Below are 20,050 nucleotides of genomic sequence, written 5' to 3' on the forward strand. Positions count from 1 at the left end.
CTCAAGAGTTGGAAAAAAAATTTTTTTCCCAACAACAAAACCAAAAACCAGTGTCTCTGAAAATTTAAGTATGCAACATGACATGCCCTCCAGTCCATTTTTCCACTCTTAACAGATAACTAAAAATTCAGATTTAATCTTACTCAATAGCTTAAAATTATCCAATGGTTTCCTACTGCCTAGAGGAATGGGAATATAAAAGACCCTTCATGAGCCAGCCACCAGCTTTTCTTCCTAACTTGGTTTTTTAATCACCCCTTCCTACACCTTATGCTCGAGCCCAAATTTTTCCAAAAGGGTTCCAAGGGATACCAGTTCAAGACTCACCACAGAAAAAGGGCCCCATGGACAAATACAGTTTGCAAATTACTGCCAAATACCTTTCTTGGAGACTTGAAATTAGTCTATTATGGCCATGATGAAATGCAGTACTTCCCAAATTTATTTGACCACAGATCCATTTTGGTGTAACACCTACTACATGCCTAGGAACGTATTTCAAAAAAGCTCCTCCAGGCTTATTGATTGAAAAGTTTCGTTCCATGCCTTTGCATATGCTTCCTCTGGCAAGATGGCTCTGTTACTCTAGTCTGCTTGATAAAAGCCTTTTTCAAGTCTCAAATGTCTCCTAATGTTTAAGGGCATGCCCACATTTCCTCTTGGCCTCTCCCTGTTGCCAGGAAACACCTATCACTTTTTCCTTCTCCCCACCCATGTTACTAAATGTAGTATGTTATATTACAATTACTTGGTTTCTTTGTCTCCCACGATGTTAGAAACCATGTTCCATGCTCATACGTGGTGCTCAATGATTGTTGAATGAATTAACCGCAAACAGGTTTTAAAAAAATTACTTCTTCTTTAGTCAATGTTTTCACTTTAGGATTGCATGACTTCCACGGATGAGAAAGTTTCCTGTTGTACTCAATACTCTGTACTACAGAGCCTTTTTGAAGAATGGCAACCAAGAGCACCACGGACATGCAAAATTCTATTTATGAGCATCTCAAGACAGAATTTTCAATCTGAAACTTAGTAAAATCCCAAATGACATTTTTTTACAACCCATTACTGTCTTTCTTGAGCCCCCATGCCACCTGAGTCAAGACGCTATTAGAATTTATTGCTATACTGTCATTTAACTATTGCTTGTCTATCACCCTGACAAGACAGTGAGCAACTCCAGGGAAGCAGAGATTCATCCACAACGACTACTAAAAAGTTACTGAATGAAGAGAACGTTCTTTTTGGCTCAATAAAAAGTTCCAAAAGGACTCTACTAACCCAGAGTTAAGACCTAGTAGTGGTATAACAGAAAAAGGACTAGACGGCGATGATACAACTAAAATTGCTTACTTGCAACTTGTGATCCTGTGTTGATTTCAGTTCAGTAACATGAGGATAACTTACCTAACTTATTGGACTTGTGAAGATCCAAGGAGATCATCCATTCAAAACACCAATATATATATCATGGTGTTAATGCTAGGAAGTGGTTAAATTTACTTATTTATTTAAGGCAAAAGGAAGCATAACAAATGTATTTTTCAAAGATCTTGGCTTGTATAATCCAATATTACGTGTTAAACTTTCATGGGGTGCCTGGGTGGCTCAGTCATTTAAGCATCTGCCTTTGGCTCAGGTCATGATCTCTGAGTCCTGGGGCTGAGGCCCAGATCCCACTCCATGCTCAGCAGGGAGCCTGCTTCTCCCTCTCCGTCTGCTGCTCCCCCTGCTTGTGCTCGCTCTCTCTCAAATAAATAAAATCTTAAAAAAAAAAACCAATTTCATTAATAATAAGTGGAAGATGGTTCCAGCTCTAAACCATAGGTTGTAACTTCTATGGTTGGGACTAACTACATATCTACTCATCTACTCCTATGGCTAGGGACAGCTTTCTGCAACTTAACCATTAGAACCAAAAAGCAAATTCTGTGCACTGGACAGTGGTTACTTTTTATTTTTTACAGGGAAAAAAATCTTATAATTACCATTCCACTTTCATTAAAGTAGATCGATGTAAGAAATAAAGGCCAAGACACAGATTTGATGTTAAACACCATGTTCTGGTTCACACATTGTTCACCTATTGGCCAAAAACCCTGAAATACGATCCAATGGCAGATCCGCCCGCAAGGTAGTTGATTCAGCTTTCACTGATCGAGGTTTATGTTCACTAGATTAACTGTTCGCGATAGAGTACACCCTAAAAGAATGGTCCCCATTATTCCTGGACTCCTTCATCTTGTCTTTAAGAACTGGGATTTCAGACATTAAAAAGCCCCGGAGTATTTCCAAGCATTATCTCTTCCGAGAGGAACTGCTCAAAGGATTTGTTACTAAACGTGTTTCTTGTACATGCTGGAGCCAGCTCTCAAGTCAACTCTTTGAAAACACGAAAACAGGATTTTAGGGTAACCTAACAGAAACAAGAGCTACTTGATGTGAGACACTTCGTTATCTACGCAAGTGAAAACTGACACAACTTCTACGAGTCCGAGTAACTTCGAAGACAAACCCTCTGGGCGACGGCACACACTTTTCTCTCTGCAGTCATTCCGGCTTCCCAGAATACCTCAACGGTAGGGAGAACACAGGGCCCACCCTTTTCCAGAAGCAGCAGGTAAAGAAGAAATCCGAGGAGCGCACAAAGGGTTTGGGAGTGGAGGCCCCAGCAGGAGAAGGGTCCGCCGAACCAGGGATCGCCTGAGACCAACTTGGATCCCTCTGGGGCGCCTCAGGTTTCTCAGAGAGCAAGCCCCGGAGGGGACACCGTGGGAGATGAGTCTAACCTGAGAGGCAGCGGGCGCTTGCTACGGCGGGAACCAGCTTAGTTGCTGAGAGTAACCAAAGCATGACGGCCTCGCTCACGCGGCAGGAAGGAAAAGAGAAAAAAAGCCGGAGAAGCGGCCCTCAGCACAATTGCGTCGCCAGGAAACCAGGCCAAGCGCCCCTCCCCTTCCGGCCCGCGCCGCTCGCCGGGCTTTCCTTTCACAGCGGCGCTGAATGCTGACGTCACGCCTAGAGCTGTGACTGACGCTCCTCCCGGAGGGCCCGTTTGGTGTCCTGTCGTCGTTCTCCACTTAATGCCCACACGCACAGAATGTCCTATTTTAAATGACTCCCGGCAGGGGCTGATATTTCCCGTCTCCTCGAAAGCACCGTGTGGGGGGACTGATTCAGAGAACTTGCTCCGATATAGAATCTAAGAATGCATGCGTAGAAAGGCAGGCAACAGCGTGAACAGCCACACTTCTAGAAGGTTCTAGGAAGTGCGCAGGGGCAGAGGCGGAGGGAGTAGGAATGAACGGGCGAAGGACCCGAGGTCACGAGACCATTGGGTAGGAGGAGCCAGCGGCCGGGGAGGTTCTAGTCTGTTCTGCCTCGCGGCAGCCGCCCCCTTGCACACGATCACGCTGAGCTAGTACCGCGCCTGGAATCGGGCCGCAGCCTCAGTCGCGCTTGCCGCCTGCTACCGCCTCTGGACCATGGATCCCCGCAAAGTGAGCGAGCTTCGGGCCTTCGTGAAAATGTGTAAGCAGGATCCGAGCGTTCTGCACACCGAGGAAATGCGCTTCCTGCGGGAGTGGGTGGAGAGGTGAGACCCGGGCCGAGGACCGTTGGGGGTGGGAAGAGGGACGGCCGGAGGGGGAGCTGGGCGGGAGCTGACGTTGGGCGGACTTGCAGGGAGCGAACCAGCAGGGAGCTGCGCCGCGAGGGCCCGCCGAGTCGCCGCCTGTTCGTGGCTCTCCCTGGCCAGGAACCGGAGGCGACTTCGGGGGCTAATGGAGGATCGGGAAGCTTAGATAGTACAGAGGTGTGGAAGGAGGAGGCACAGCTGGGTTCCCTCACCCTGAGGTCCTCAGGGGTGTGTCTTGGGCGAAATTTAAATGCAGACGATTGCATGGATTTGGGCACTGTAGACGTGGGGGGTGGGGGCTGCAAGATTTCGCTTTCGCGTGGAGTTGTTTTTCTTGAAATCTCGTGTCCTGCTTAGGTCGCAATGACACGTAGCTGTTTTACGCACTACGTTTTTAAGTAGTGTTTTAAGGAAAATTTGTTATATAATGAGTTATAAAGAAATGGTAATTATTAGATTACCTTTAAATTTACAGCGATTGTAACTGCGTAGAATTATTTTGGTAATCACTTATTGGTACCTCCGTAGTAGCGGTGCCATCACACTGAACACCTGAAGAAAAATGATTTTTCAAGAACCAGCATGTTACCATGATCTATTCTTGTTATCCTTAAATCTAGAGTACTTCGCTACGTACACGGAATTAATTGAATAGGTATTTGCCAGATGGTAGGAAACCGTGTAAGTGCAGTTTATTTAGTGATACAGATGAATAAATACAGAAATTTGTTTTGGTATTTACTGTATAAGAGATTAATATTCTTTATATTGAAGGAGAACTTAAGGGAGAAAGGGAAATCTTCCCCGAGACGATTTTTTAAAAATCACTACTACTGGTGAGGAATTTAAATGACACACAAATCGCACCTCATGGTGATGATAGCGACAGTGCAAAGCAGTGTGACTCCTTAGAGGTACTATCCTAAATATCGATCTTTTTATTTTAGTGATATTTTTATAGGGGAAGATGAACCCATAATTACCATATACTTTAAAGAATATTTCTTTCAACAAACTCTTGTAAGGAAAAACTTAAGTTATAATCTGTCAACGTTGTATGTGGTGGTATAATTTTTTTCCTTGAAGAAGTTTCTTCGCTTTTTCTCCTCCATTAGTTTTCTAGCTATGGTAAGGTTTTGCTCGTGTTGTAAATGTAAAATTTCGAGATCACTTATAATTACTGCAGCAACTTAAAAACTGCCGTTGATAATAGTTAACAAGAATACCATTTTGTATCAGGAAAACCTACAAGATGCTAATTTCAGGACTAGGAGTTCAAGCCTAGATTGTAGTCGTTTCTTTCCCTCTTGAATAACTTGATAATCCAAACGCTTCCCATTAGATACTTGTGTATTTTTAACCTTTTATGTTTATTAGAGGAAAGAGCCTACAACTAAATTGTTTATGAAATTCCAGGTTAAGCTGATCTGTATACCACAGGAAGAAATGGTTGATGCCAGGACTGAACATTACATTGAGTATATACAATGTTTTGTTCCACTGCTGGAGAGGAAAAAGGGAGCTGTGACGAATAAGCTAAAACAAATCAAAGAACAATATAATTTGTGCTGGAGTGATTATGGCTATGTAGAGAATTCCAGTTTAAGGTCTGGAAAATATTGTCAAACATTATTTCCAGAAAATATTTATGTATTTGTTTTTTAACGTTTTTAACGTTTCACATAGGTAATGCGATTTTTAAATTATTTATTTATTTATTAGTCGTTCATCTATATTTTTCTTGTGGCATCCTAAATTTTTGGTTTAAATATAGGATGAAGCATCTTGGCACATGTAGGGGCCCTATTCTGAAGCTTTCGTTATCTCTTTATTTTAATCTAAACTAAAATTTTTGTAGTCTTTGAGGCTTTTGCTTGAAGTGCATCAGTTTCTCTCTGCCTTCACGTCAGCAGCCTTCTTAAGCGCAGGATTATAGAATATTGGGCTGAATGTGGAGACTTCTGGATCCAGGACGTTCTGAGGCCTAATCCTATAAGGGCTTCACAAGTTGAAACCATATGAGAGTTTTTCTGTGTTCATACTAGATTAGTAGTGGGTACCCAGGCTTAGACATTGAAGAATAGTTTAGTCTGTTTGCGTATTTCCCAGAATTTTTACATTGTTTATAGTTTAAAATTTTATTTGATGTTAAGAATTTATTTAACAACCTTTTAAATTGGACAAAGAGAGATAAAGAATTTTTTTTGGCTCAGTCAGTGAAGATCCAGGGAGATAGTGATCTTTTCAACAAATACGGTTTGGGGTATTTTTGTGTTTCTTTAGGACGAAGCATTTTTGACACTATTATTTCATTTTATGGCAATTTAAGAGCAAAGGGACTGTCTTTGTGTTATAATCTTCAGCACAGCTCAGGGCACATGGCTTTTCAGTAAATATTTTAAATGAAGTGAACAGGATGCACTTCTACTCTCAATGAATTCGGAACATAGCCCCCAGTTTTTTTGTGCAGGTGCATAATAGCTATTACTCAAAGCATTTTGAATATAATTAAGAGAATTATGAATGAGGTCTTGTGTGATTCCATATGAGGAAGGTCTCTGCACTAGCCCTACTTGGCAACATAAAAACCTATACTGGCAAAGTCCAGTTTGCAATGCTGGGTAGGAAATTAGCTTGTTTTAAATCTTGGAAGTCTTAAATGAAATTTTTGTACCTATAAATTGGTGTTAACCTTCCGGTAGTCAACTGGAATTTGGAATGTGAGAAACTCTAAATGTAGCTTATGAATAACCTTCTTGTGTTCCTTCCCTCCCTATTTTAAAATTAAAAAAAAAATTGAAACTTGCAGGAAAATTGCAAGTACAGTACAAACGTTTTTCCTGAAACAATTTCCAATGTTGTGCCCTCAGCTCCATTGTGTATTTCCTACAAGGACAGTCTCCAATACAACCACTGAACTCAGGAAACTAAGAATGATGCATTAATGCTATCTAATTCTCAGAATTACATGTTGCACTTTATTGTTGTGACTCCTAATCTCTATTCTGAAAGAATCCTTTGATCTTTCCTTGGTGTTCACGAACTTGGCAGTTTTGCACGTTACAGGCCAGTTATTTTGGACAATTTCCTTCAATTTGGGTTTGTCTTACCTTTCCTAAGGCTTAGATTTAGCTTAATACTTTTTTTAAAAAGATTTATTTATTTTAGTGAGAGAGAGAGAGCACGTGAGCTCATGGGAGCAAGTGGGAAGAAGGGCAGAGGAAGAGGGAAAGAGGGAATCTCAAGCAGACCCCAAGCTCGGGGCTCTGCCTGGAGTTTGATCCCACAACCCTGAGATCACGACCTGAGCTGAAACATAGGCTGCTTAACCAACTAAGCCACCCAGGCACCCCTAACATAATACATTTCTTGATAAGACCGTCCCTTCCCAAAGTTTTAACATAAGTTAGACTGTTATGGCTGTGTTTGAATGTTACCTGAATACATTCCTGAACGTTGCATTTTGAAGCTTAAGAAAAACATAGCTTAAGAAGCCCTGTGTCTTCATTAAAACTTAACTGCAAAACGGATGCCTGGGTGGCTCAGTTGGTTGAGCGTCTGCCTTCGGCTCAGGTCATGATCCCAGGGTTTTGGGATCAGGTCCCGCATCCAGCTCCTTGTTCAACAGGGAGCCTGCTTTTCTCTCTGCTTCTCTGCCAGCCAACTCTCCCTGCTTGTCACCCTCTCTCTCTCTGACAAATAAAATCTTAAAAAAAAAATTAAGTGTAAAGAACTATTGTTTGATTACTGTGCTCTTTTGAAAAGTAGTTTTTCTGTAGGTCAGAATTTTAAAGAATTTTGTTTATATGCCTGTTTCTTATTAAATCATTTTACTTTGCTGAATTACAGACTAAGAATTAAAACAATTTTTTTCATGTGGGAACCATTTGTCGTTAAGGGTACTGAGTAAGTGAAGATTTTTGTCACTGTCACATTAAACTGAATAGGGAAAGTGCAAATTTGTCTTGATTGGTGCTCAACAATAAATTCCTTCATTTGCTGTTTTAGATTTATAGTTTCGCTTCATGTTGGCTTCATTTTGAAAGTGAAAAGACAAGCCATGGGAAGGGAGAAGATATTTGAACACATAAAACTGACAGAGGGCTTATATGCAGAGTATACCAAGAATACCTACCGATAAATATGACAATCTAATAGAAAGCTGAATGAGAGTTGAACTTTACACAAAAGGCTATTCAGATGGCTGATAAATAAATGAAAAGGGACTCAACTATAATGAGATGCCACTATACATGTATCAAAATGGCTAAAATTTTAAAGATGGACAATAGCTAAATGTTGGCGTAGGTGTGGAACAACTGGATTAAAAAAAATTACTGGAATTCTTATGCACTGCTGATACAAGCGTAAATTGGCAAAAGAACTGTGAAGAACCAAATCCATTTCCCATTTGGAAACCAATATCCATTTAAATCCAACATACACATTACCTTGTGTCCAGAAATTCCACCCACCTGAAATGAATGTAAACAGGGATATAACGTTAGTTACAAAGAATCAATACCTAAGGGTGTTTTGAAGTAGATTCCTTTCTGTTTTTCCAAGTGAATAGATCTCTTTTTTACATAAAAGTTGATGGCTTTTTTTTTTCTTTTTTAAAGGCAAATTTAAGTCTTTGTGGCCTCCAGTTTTCACTGTTGTGAAGAAGTGCCCCTAATCCATTGAACATTGTAGTCACTGGAATGCTGCGTGGGGCCCATTTCCTTCAGAGTTGGGCCCAAATGCAGCATGTAGCACTAATTCTTCATAGTCTTTTTTTTCTCCCTTGTTTTTAAGTTTTTTGTGTGTGATTCATAGTGTTGCCATGGAATATTTGGGAAAGGACTTAAAGGCCAAGGGGGAGGTATTAATGGGTTGATTGTAGAAGGGATGAGGAAATCTATACTGTGAGGGGCAGAAAGAGTCTTTGTAGGCCCCAGTCAGAGGAAACAAACATTTTGAATTATTATACTATGACTTCGTAATTATTTCATAAACTGATTATTTGAATTTAAGTGAGCTCTTACTAAAATTGAAGTTTTGGATTCAGTATACCAACCGAATTGTAAACTAACAACTTGTACAAATGATTTTGTCATCGCATGTTTTTCTGCCTCTACCTCTGGGAATGGACACAGGGAAGCTGTATAATTATGTTTATTAGACTTATTGAGGCAAGGAAGGGGTTAGGTTTTCATTAACCAATATGCTAAAAAAATTTTTTTAAGCTAAGAAAACTTAATACTGAAGCATTCAAATTGAGTTTACTCATAAAGGTTTGAGAAAGTAACCATCTAAATATCTTTTTTCTCCAGTGTAAATAAATGTTGCTTTGCTCAGTGAATTTTAATTTTCTAAATAAATATCTTTTTTCTCATCTTCCTCAAGCATGGGGGGTAAAATACCACCTGCCACTCATAAAACTAAATCAGAAGACAATATCAAGGTAAGTTATGAATTTCATCTGTATGTTTAGTGATAAAATACTATAAAGTTTTTAAAGTGCTGCTCTCAAATTACCACTCCTGATTTCCTCAGGATCACTTGGAAATAAGATTTCTGTAAAATTTCTAATTGGACATAGAGTATCTGTAATCTGATTTAACACTGAGAATTTGGGGTTGAATATTCACTATGTTTGAGAATGGAAGCTTGTGTGTGTTACATGCATGACCTGTGGGTGGTTAGCTCTGGGACTGTGTGCGTTATATAGTCGTCATCATCATTGCATCTTTAGCACCTAGCACAGGTTTTTATGCATTGTGGGTACTTGATTAAAATTTGCAAAGTAAATGAAAAATAATCCAAATCAGTAAGTCTTACTAGGTTTTTCTACCATATCACGTGAGGGTTATTTCTGAGTATGAGTCAGCATATTTGCCCAAAAAAGGTGTGCAAGATTAGGAGGAGCTTACCAGTAGCTGAAGTTTAGAGATGGGGTAGGTGTATCTTTAAGAATGCTTCCTTCAAGGGGCGCCTGGGTGGCTCAGGGCGTGATCCCGGTGTTCTGGGATCGAGCCCCACATCGGGCTCCTCTGCTGGGAGCCTGCCTCTTCCTCTCCCACTCCCCCTGCTTGTGTTCCCTCTCTCGCTGGCTGTGTCTCTGTCAAATAAATAAAATCTTAAAAAAAAAAAAAAGAATGCTTCCTTCAAGAGAAGAATGGTGTGGGGGGAACAAAAAAAGACTTCGGTTGGCTCTCGAGAAAGAAAGCAGAAAAGAGCCCGCTACACTCCTTTAAAGTGGGCAGGAAACCATCCCTAACAATGGGCAGAGGAGGGGGTTAATGCCACGCCAAACTTCCTAGCTCTCCAAGCACTCATTTTAATTTCATTTTTATTTTATTTCTGATTCTCCTCCAAAAACCCTTCCCATTCTTTTTCCCTTTCCTTTCTTCCTTTCCTTCCTCCAAAAGAAAAATGGCTCCTTCAGAATTCTTCTATTTTGTGTTTTCATGTCTAAAATACTTTGCCCCAAGTTTCCTTACTCCCTCCCTTCCCCCCTCCCTCCCTTGCTTCCTTCCTTTTTTTAGAGAGAGAGAACAGGAGGGGAGGGGGTGAACAGAGGGAGAGAATCTTAAGCAGGCTCCAAGCTGAGCATGGAGCCCCACAAGGGGCTGTATCTCACAACCCTGCAGTCATGACCTGAGCCGAAATCAAGAGTCCGACTGAGCCAACCAGGCACCTCTCCGAAAGTTTTCTGATCAGCGGTCTTAAATTGATTAGAAAATTTACTGTTTTATTTTTTAGAACCCTAAACAAGGTTTATCTATCTGGATATGAAATCAGAAGTTCTGTCTTTGAACAAGTGAAGTGAGAGAAGTTAAAAGCCCCAAAAGTAGTTATTCTTGTTTTAGAGGAGTCATCGTCAGAGTTTACTAGTTCCTGATAGGATACTTTTGATAGGATACCTAGATAGGATATTTTGCCATGGGTAAACATGTATAAAGACAAAATTATATTTAATCTATGTCTCTGCTAAAATATTTTTGTAAGAAAACATTCTGATTTGGCTTATATGTTAAAACATATGATACCTTGCACATGGTAGGGTCTCAACATATTTCGTAATGAGGTAGGGTTTTTGATTCTAATTTTTAAGAATTACAAAAAGTAGCAACCTAAATAACTGGTTACATAATTTATACTAATAAAGTTAAATGAATAGATGGGGCGTGCTGATTGTGATATATTCTTTATGAAACACAGCATTGTTAAATGGAAAGGTCAAAGTGCAGAGTTGTCTTATATCTATGCGTTGAGAGTATCTAATGGGATACACCAGGAACCACACTGGTAACTTATAAGATGAGAAGGAAATTTGGTTTTCATCATGTGAACCTTGAAATTCATTCAATTCTCATCATTTGTGTATTATAGTTCCATTGTTCCATATTTGAAATTCCAAATTCAAAACCCTTGAAAATGTAAAAGATTTTTAGTGTATTTGTTTGGCAGTAAAGCATAATCTGAACAGATGTGAGGCTATTTATAGTTTGTTTCCCACTTACCAAACGCTCAGACTTTATTTTGCAGATGTAGTGATGTGTTCATTATGGAGAGTTGTGGACCACAGTGCTTGTTGAGGGTGCAGCATAAGTGTGGGTTATGCGTTTGTATTCGCTTCCTACAATCCAGCATTTTTTAAATTCTAAAACTTGTTTTAAAAGGTTTGGAGGAGGGATTGGACCTATTCTTAATTTAAAAAGAGAAAACAAAACTAAAACAAGTTTACCAAAACAATGTAAGAAAGGGTACATTAACAGCTGAAATACAATGTATGTGAACAGTTTATATGTTTTTATAAATTAGTGTATATATTGGGTGTGTTACTAAATACTGAAAGCATTGTTTGCCTTCCCTTTGCTAGGAAGAAAAAACAGATAGTAAGAAGCCGGAGGAAAACATAAAAACAGACGAACCATCAAGTGAGGAAAGTGATCTAGGTGAGGAAGATGGTGTAGTTAGTTTGTATTTGATAATCTCATGATAAGATCCTGTGCTGATTTTTACTAAATTGACTAAATCAGAGCTAATTAGAAATGTAATGTAGCTGAGCTACATATGAAACTTAAAATTTTCTAGTAGCCACATTTAAAAAATTAAACAGATGAAATTAACTCAATATATCTAAACTAACATATCTAAACTATTAACATTTCAACATGTAATCAGTATGGAAAAATTATTAGTGAGATCTTTTCCTTTTTTTAATACTGTCTTCAAAATCTAGACTACATTATACTTAACAGCACATTTCAATGCAGATGTTAAATGTTATATTTTTGTGGAAATATTTGATGTATATTCAGACTTAATGAAATTTGTAGTTGGGTTGCATACCCAAGTTGTTCTACATATATGTAAAAGTTTTCCAATAATTGAATCAAGTACCAGAAAATTATTTTCCTGTTACTGCTTACATCCACATTGATAAAACTTGTTCATTCTAGAAAAAATGATATGCCATTAGTTTGGTTGCTTTTTGTTTGCGAGTTTTTTTAGGCTGCAAACTGACAAGGATCTTTTCCTAAATTTGGAAGTCCTTTGAGACTATAAATATATATACTCCAGTTATTAAATGGGAAGTCTCAATTCATAGATTCTGTCTAAAAGCTAAAGAAATTTACTTGTAATTTTTCAAATTTTGAATCAATCTTTGATACTGTTAGAAAGGACTTCTTGTTTACGGGCTTAATTGACGATCTTTCGCTTTTTGTAAAATATCTTTTTCAGTCTTAAAATTTTCCAGCAATTTCCATAACTATGATAATGTCTTACCATCTCTTCATCCAAAGCATTTTCTTTTTTGTGTATGAATTAAGCTGTTTTATAGTTAGACAAAGTTACAAGTTAAGTTCCTGTTAAAAGTTGACTAAAATTTTTTGTTCGACAATTCTAATTTGAGGTAGATAATTTCAGTTTCATTCTTTTTTTTTTTTTAAGTTTATTTATTTAATTTCTGTATCCAACGTGGGTGTTGAACTCACGACCCTGAAATCAAGAGTCACATGCTCTTCTGACTGAGACAGCCGGGTGCCCCTCAGTTTCGTTCTTTTTTGACTGTCAACTGGAAACATTAAATTCACTCAATTTGCTAAAATGTCCTTAGCATTGTCTGTTATTTTGAAAAGTTTTTTTATATTGAACAGTTATTTTGTTTTCCTTTACTGTAGCAAATTACAGTTGTCTGTCATGAAATTTATGACGTAATCTCTTTCTAGTTTCTTTCTTTGCTATTTTGGTTATAGTGCTAGCTTTTGAGTTTTGAGTCTGCATCAGCATTGTGCCTTTATCTTAAAATTAAAATTTATTTGTAAAAAAATATTTTATTATGATTTACATCATCACTATAACTTGTGCTATCTGCATAAAATATTTTTTAAAACATTACATTGATGTGTAGAATAAAATATTTGAACTGAATCATTTTGTTGACACTGACTAAATCAGTGGTGTCTCTGTGTAATACTAGAAACTATGTACTTGCCAACATTCCCATTACAAGACAGTGATAAATATCCTAGATGATGCAACAGTTGAAATGAAATATAATCTTAGCAAAACAATAAAATAGTATTTAATGGGAAAATATTTTACAGTGCGTCGATTTAAATAAGTTAACATAAAGTAAAATACTTAGGTTATTGGTTGGAGTGGCCATAGTTCATTAGTTCTTAAGAGTCTTATGTAACTAATAGGTGCTGTATTGGACAGCACAGGTCTTACTGTCATTTTCTTAATTTTGGCAGAAATTGACAATGAAGGTGTGATTGAACCAGATACTGATGCCCCTCAAGAAATGGGAGATGAAAATGTAGAGGTAAGTTCAGTGGCTTATTTTCTGCTTGTTGTAAGGAATGTGAAGGTCCCACCTATTGCAGTGATTTTATGGCATAATTCAGGAAGAGCACATACTAAATCCTTCTCTGACTTAAGGTATTTAGGAAAGCATTTTATTTTACTACTTAAAATATTTGTGAAAATTTCCATTATTTTTAATCATACTCTAACAATCTCTGAAATCTTTATTTTCTGTTTACCTGCTTTTTCAGTTTGCATCTGTTTTGACTATTCTTTAGACTACAGAGTTCACCTAACATTTATATTTAGAAGTGAAATTGCTTATTAATGGGATATCTAATATCCTATTGTCTTCCAAAATGGTTTTGTCACAGTGGGTACAGTTTTACCTTCAAGGTAGTAAGAATTGGTTCTTGGGAGGGGGCTTGCAAACAACCTTAGATATTACGGTGGTTAGTGGTCTTCCAAAGGGTTATAACATATATGCAATGTATCTGTGTGTATTAAAATGGAATGGGGAAGTATTAAAAAATATCTCAAATGGCTCTTTGGGGGTTGATAATGAACAAAGGCTTGAGAAACACTGAAATATAGTGTAATAGTGGTTTAGAAGCTTGGTTCATGTTCTCAGCAGCACTTGATACTAACAGATTTCGTCCTTGCCAGGCTTACTGTGTGAAATGGTATGCCCTTGGTGGCTTTTAATTTGCGTTTTTCCAATTTCTGGTAAAATTGAGGATATTCTAATGTTTAGTAGTCATTCACAGGTATTTGTGAAGTGCTGTTGTGACTTTTCCCATTTTTCTTCTGGGTTGTCTTTTTTCTTACTGATCTATAGTTCATTTTATGTTCTAGAGACTAACAGTTTATCATCTACATGTGTTCCACATATTTTCTGCTAGTTGTGGCTTGTCTTCATTTCCTTTATGTTACCTTAATAGAATCTTTTAGTACAGTTACCTAGATTATTCTTTTATATATTTATTATGCTGTTATCTCAAGGTTATAATTGCTGTAAAAAAAAGTCATTTTTTCCTTCTGAAAATTTTATGTGTTAACCTTTCACCTTTAATCTACCTGGCACCACTATTAAAGAATTCCTTTCCTCACCAGCGCCAAAATACACTGTTTCCATATATGTGTGGGTCAGTTCTGGTGTTGTGTTTTCCTTGTCTAATTTTTTTCCATGTGCTAATGACCCATTGTCTTACTTGGCTTTATATTAAGTCTTGTTATCTGGTAGGGGGATCCCTCCCCCAACAATTTAGGGAGTATTTTGGCTGTTTTGTTGGCCTTTCTTTTTCCACATAAATTTTAGAATATTATCTATTCTGCCCCCCACCCCTACCCCAGTTAGAAGTGCATTAAATCTGAAACCCAAGTTAGGGAGAAGATAAAGCTCACTGTTGTGATTAACTACCCATGAATGTGTATCTCTCTAATCTTTAGGTCTTTTCTGATGTTTTTAGATAATTTATTAGCATTTTCTCCGTAAAGATTATGTGTACCTTTAAGAACAAATATAGGTACTTTTTGTCACTGTTTGTGAAAGGAATTTTTAAAAATTATGTATTCTATTGATGATGCTGTATCACTTTGACGTGTCTAGGTTTGTAACACTGTATTTTTGCTACTTGGGATGTATTGGGCATTTTAAATTCTAGGGTTAACTTTCTTCAGCTCTGGAACATTTTCATCTAGTATCTTTCAAATATTGCCTCTTCCCCATTCTCTCTACTGTCATTCTGGAGTCCTAGTTAGATATGTATGAGATTTTTTTCATTAGTAAATTCTATTTATCACTGCCAAATTATGTATGCTTTCAGTCATTTGGCTGTTGATGTTTGAATTTGAATGCTCATTTTTTCATCTTTATGTCTTCCTTTGATTCATTTTAAAGTATACTTGGTTATTTATAAGTCCCTTTTTTCTTACTCATTTTCAGAACTTGCCTTTATTCTCTTAAGCACATTATAAACTTTGTCAGACTCTTCTTGGGTTTATTCTTTTATTTTTCCTGACTCTTGCTCGTTGAGAAGGTACCTTGTTTACTTGTGGATGGTGTGTGTACATGTGTGTGTATGTGTGTATTTTGACCGTGGGTGTGCGCGTGTACGTGTTGGAATTTTGACCGTGAGTTCTTTGACATTTCACCTGGAAAAGTTATTGAGGCCTAGGTAGAAGCTTTATTCCTCCAAAGAGGAAAGTGTTTGCTTCCATCAAACTGAGTTGGACCTACCAAGTCAAGGACCATTTTAAATTCTCAGCATGGTTTTTTTTGTTGTTTATGTAACTATACAAGTAGTGGGAATTCCACAGGAAAGCCTGGCTTATCATGAGTTTACAGGGGAAATTTTTTTTTTCTTCTTGCTACTTGGCTATACCTTTCTTTGGGACAGGTTTGTTTTTGGTTTGCTGTTATGCTTGCAGGTAAGGCATTGGGGATTCCAGATTTATTGGAGGGTGTCTGATTAGACAACATGTATTATCTTCACTTGAATCTAGATTTTCTTTCATGTGTCCTGCACTACATTTGAAAACAGTTGTGAGGTCACCAGTTTTGACACCTGTTGAAAGGGTGAAAGCAGATGGAGCATTCAGCTCCCTTTCTGGTTTCAAGTCTTCATTTAATCTTGTTCTCTGAGGATTTCTACATTCTTAGGTCAAAGATGGCTTTTACACTTACTCAGGGCATCGTGTGTAACATATTGCCACAAACTGAAACTGTCTCCCCCCCGCCCCCCAATTTGGCTTTGTTAGGATGTCTTACTATCTGGTAACGTGTGTCTCTGTTGTTTTCTTCTTTAAAAAAAAAAAAAAGATTCTTAAACTTTTATAAATTTTTGTTGGAATTACTTCAAATTTATTGAGTAACTTGGAGTTAGGTTGAAGTATTCGAAAAAGTCTTTCCATGAACATAGTATACATCTTGTGTTCTTTAGTAGAATTTTACTTTTTTTTCCTGCTTTGAAAGTCTTGCATGTTCTTAGAGTGGTATCTTGTTTTGACCTGTTTTGTAACTAACTTTTGCTGATGTGGAGGAACTCTTGGTTTTCTATGTTGTTTCTGTGTTTCTGAGGACCTTATTGAATTGTTTTAGTAACTCTGATAACCTGTCACGTCTTGGGTTTTCTAGGTAAACTTGAAGACAGCTTGGTGTTTCCTTTCAATTCTTAAACCTGTCAAATCATTTTCTTAATAAATTAGCCAGCACCAGTAATATTTTACACAGTGGTTGGTGATAGAGTAGATATTTTTGCCTTTTGTTAAAAGAAATTACTTCTTAACTTTCCATTTAGGTGGGATGTTTGCTGTAAGTTTTTGTTATTAATGATCAGTGTACTGTCAGCATCTTGTATGGTGTTCTGTACAGTATAGGTACTCAGTAGATGTTTGTTGGAACAAACGAAGGAGACATTTCACTTAAAATTTAAGTCTAACAAGAACTAGCTTTAGTTATTTAGTTACATCTTTATGAGGAGATTGAGTTGTAGTATTTGGAAGACTAGAAAGGAGTTGGTGGGACAAGGGCAGGAACATCTGCTTAGGTTGGTTGGGATGGAGGGAAGGAAAGGTCATGTCTAAAATAAAGGGTTGGTAGTGAAATTTATTGTTTATATGAAAGATTAAAGCTCATCCTGTGTAATTTCTTACTAATCACTTACCATAGTTACCCTCTTGCTCCCTGGAGACTAAAGAAGAATGAATGAAAATGGGGGTTGTGTCTACCCCATCTCTAAGAAAGCCCAAGCTGCTTCCTTCTCTTTGCTTTCTCTGTTACTTCTAAGTTGACCTACAATTTCCCCCTAGATAACCGAGGAAATGATGGATCAGGCAAATGATAAAAAAGTGGCTGCCATTGATGCCCTAAATGATGGTGAGTGATTTTTTTTTCCTCTTTGCTATATTTCTATGGTAGTCTGAATATTCTCTTTTCCCATGCAGCAACTGTTAAATAGTGGGAAAGTGGAAGGGAACTTTGTGTATTGAGTATCTTATACTGGAGCAGAAAGTGTCCTATTCTCTACCCACCCATTCCCCCCTTGATAAAGAGGCTGAAATCATTCAGGTATCAATTACCTTGCCTCAGCACACAGACACATCCTGATGTGACTGAAAGACTCCTTTCCTGACCAATCCTGGTGTTTGTCCACTGAGGAGAGGCTTTAAGATAAAGGTGAACGTTTTTCAAAAAAAGTAGTATTATTAGAACAGTGGCTCTTAACTTTTTATATAGTAACAGCCTTGACAAATGATGTCCATTGGCATAATGTTCTTGTTCTAATCTTTGTGTGTTAGACCCTTTTCAGAAAATCTTTCAAAGTGGGAGAATGCTGGTAATAATTTAGTAAGCATAATATTTAATCAGTTATAATTTGTAAGAACAAATCATTTCTTAGCTTGGGTAGTATGCAGACCCCTTCATAGCTTTGTGGTAGTGTGTCACAATGCTATTGTGAGAGAGCTGCTGCTCTCTAATGCTGATGTGCATTTGGACTTCATCCGTAGACTTAGAAGATGACAAAAGTTTTACAAAGTTCAGTATTGATTGCTGTTCCAAGTTGGCAAATTATATTTGCTTTCTTTTTTTGTAATCTTACCACCTTCTTAGTTTAGGTCATTATCACATGTTTATGCCATTGCATTAGCCTTAATAGTTTGCCTACCTGAAATGTCTGTTTCCTTTATTGCTTTCTATTCGCTGTCTCTAGATTATTCTTTCTTAGAACCGCTTTTTATTTTCACACATTCCCTTGCTTGTAACTTCTGACTAGCTTTTGGCATACTTTTTGAGGATCTTCATCATAGCACTAGACCTGCTAGAGTCAGATCGCATGTATTGCCTTCCCAACCTTGTTCTCTTCTTTTTGAATATTAACCTTCCATTACAGCCAGACCTCCCTGTCTTAGAATTATCCTATACTTCTGCTCTGCTGCTTCTTTCTAAAGCTCTTCTTCACCTATTTCAGCTTTTAATTCATACCCATCAACTGATCCCAGCTACTTCTCTTCCTGGCCATCCCTTTCCCACACTAATCTTTTAATTTTACTACCACTTAAGATTTCTATTTATCCAGCATTCATTTTGTGCCTCCTATCTACTTGATGGTTTTATTATGTTTTAATGTCCATTATTTCATTAAGACCTCACTACTCCCATTTCACAGGTTAATGAATAATTTGAGGGATCAGAGGGGTTTTGACTTGTGCAGGGTCTTACTGTGCCATAATGTCAACTACTTGTTTTTGTCACTTATTTTGGCATATTGTCTTAGATTTTTTAAATTTGTTTTATTTATTGCCTAGCAATTTTCAATGAAGATGAAGCTGTTGCCGCCATCTAAAAAGTTGTGTTCTTGTTTTCCACTTTTCTTTATAAGCCGTGTTCATGTATAAGTTTAACCTCGTTCTAATTTTATTTTATTTTATTAAAGATTAATTTTTTTGAGAGAGAGCATGAGCGGGAGGGGCAGAGGGAGAGGGAGAGAGAATCTCAAGTGGACTGCACACTGAGCATGGAGCCTGACTCTGGGCTTGATCCCAGGATCCTGAGATCATGAGCTGAGCTGAAACCAAGGGTTGGACACTTAACTGACTGTGCTGCCCAGGCGCCCCTAACCTAGTTCTAATTTTAGAATAAATGGAATTTTATAGTACATCCTGAAGGGATAAAACATTAGTATTCTAAGCCAGGGATTGTAGATTCAGGCCCTACCTGGGGTTGGAGGGGCAGAAATATAATTAAATACTGAACTTAGGAAGCCAAAGTGCCTGGGTTTGAATCCCAGCTCTGGCACTTACCAGCTAGGTAAACTTAGAGAAATTATTCTTTGTCTCTGCTTCTGTTTCCTCCTCCTTTTTTTCCTTTTTTAAATAATTTTTCTTTTTTATTATTTGAGAGAGAGTGTGTGTGCGAGTAGGGGGAAGGGCAAAGGGAGAGGGAGAGAGAGAATCTCAAGCAGACTCCATGCTGAATGTGGAGCTTGATCTCATGAGCTGGGCCAAAACCAAGAGTCGGACGCTTAACCAACTGAGCCACCCAGGCACCCGTTTCCTCCTTTGTAAGATAAGGATAATGATACCTTCCTAGTATATTGAGTCGTGAGGGATAAATGAATAAATATGTGTAATGTGCCTAAAATAGTATCTAGCACCATTGTTATTATTAAGATCTTGGTATTACTAAAGTGTCAATAGTCATAATTTAAGTAAGACCTTAGTAAGTCTTTCTAGCTGTCATGTTACTAGAAACATTATGCTTTTTCAGTTTAGTATATTTATTTAAAATTTACACGTTCTAGGCAGTGTTTTAGATGCTGGATATACAGTGAGAAAAACAAAACAGACCCAGTTCTTTACCTCATGGACCTCATATATTACTGGGGAACAAACCCAAATTTATAATTTAATATTAGGTGGGAGTAAGTGCAATGAAGAAAAATAGAGCAGAGTAAAAGAATAGTCAGTGATGGAAGCTGTATTTTGCAAAGGGTGGTCAGAAAAGCATATGATGAAGTGAAGTGAGTGAGCCATGTGAGGAAGAGCCTTTGAGACAGGGAAGAACAAGTACAGAGGCTAACTGGGGGAGCATATGGGATGAGTGCATAG

At 37.8% G+C, this 20,050-nt stretch overlaps 2 protein-coding genes across 8 annotated transcripts in view; one reads left to right on the forward strand and one right to left on the reverse strand.

The window, feature by feature from the left end:
- Positions 1-3,082, reverse strand: part of XPNPEP3 (X-prolyl aminopeptidase 3) — a 72,612-nt gene extending 69,530 nt beyond the window's left edge. For 2 of the 5 annotated variants that reach the window (XR_015727083.1, XM_087868677.1), the window contains exon 1: positions 2,793-3,082. Coding sequence is in view for 3 of the 5 variants with exons in the window: in XM_087868677.1 (XP_087724803.1) it covers positions 2,793-2,856 (64 nt within the window). In the remaining 2 variants the exon portion in view is untranslated. The remainder of the gene's footprint in view (positions 1-2,792) is intronic. The other 3 variants (XR_015727082.1, XM_087868676.1, XM_045780102.2) reach the window with 2 other exon arrangements.
- Positions 3,083-3,314: 232 nt separating this feature from the next.
- The window catches only part of ST13 (ST13 Hsp70 interacting protein), a 30,825-nt gene continuing 14,089 nt past the window's right edge, over positions 3,315-20,050 (forward strand). The window contains exons 1-5 of one of the 3 annotated variants that reach the window (XM_045780104.2): positions 3,315-3,598; positions 9,029-9,086; positions 11,508-11,583; positions 13,390-13,460; positions 17,252-17,318. In XM_045780104.2, the coding sequence (XP_045636060.2) occupies positions 3,489-3,598; positions 9,029-9,086; positions 11,508-11,583; positions 13,390-13,460; positions 17,252-17,318 (382 nt within the window). In that variant the 5' untranslated portion in view covers positions 3,315-3,488. Of the gene's footprint in view, positions 3,599-3,688; positions 3,818-4,421; positions 4,555-9,028; positions 9,087-11,507; positions 11,584-13,389; positions 13,461-17,251; positions 17,319-20,050 lie in introns of those variants that run through there. The other 2 variants (XM_045780106.2, XM_045780105.2) reach the window with 2 other exon arrangements.

This window comes from Ursus americanus, chromosome 17, assembly GCF_024610735.1.
Source record: "Ursus americanus isolate L20-20 chromosome 17, mUrsAme1.1.p, whole genome shotgun sequence".
Classification (NCBI taxonomy): Eukaryota; Metazoa; Chordata; class Mammalia; order Carnivora; family Ursidae; genus Ursus; species Ursus americanus.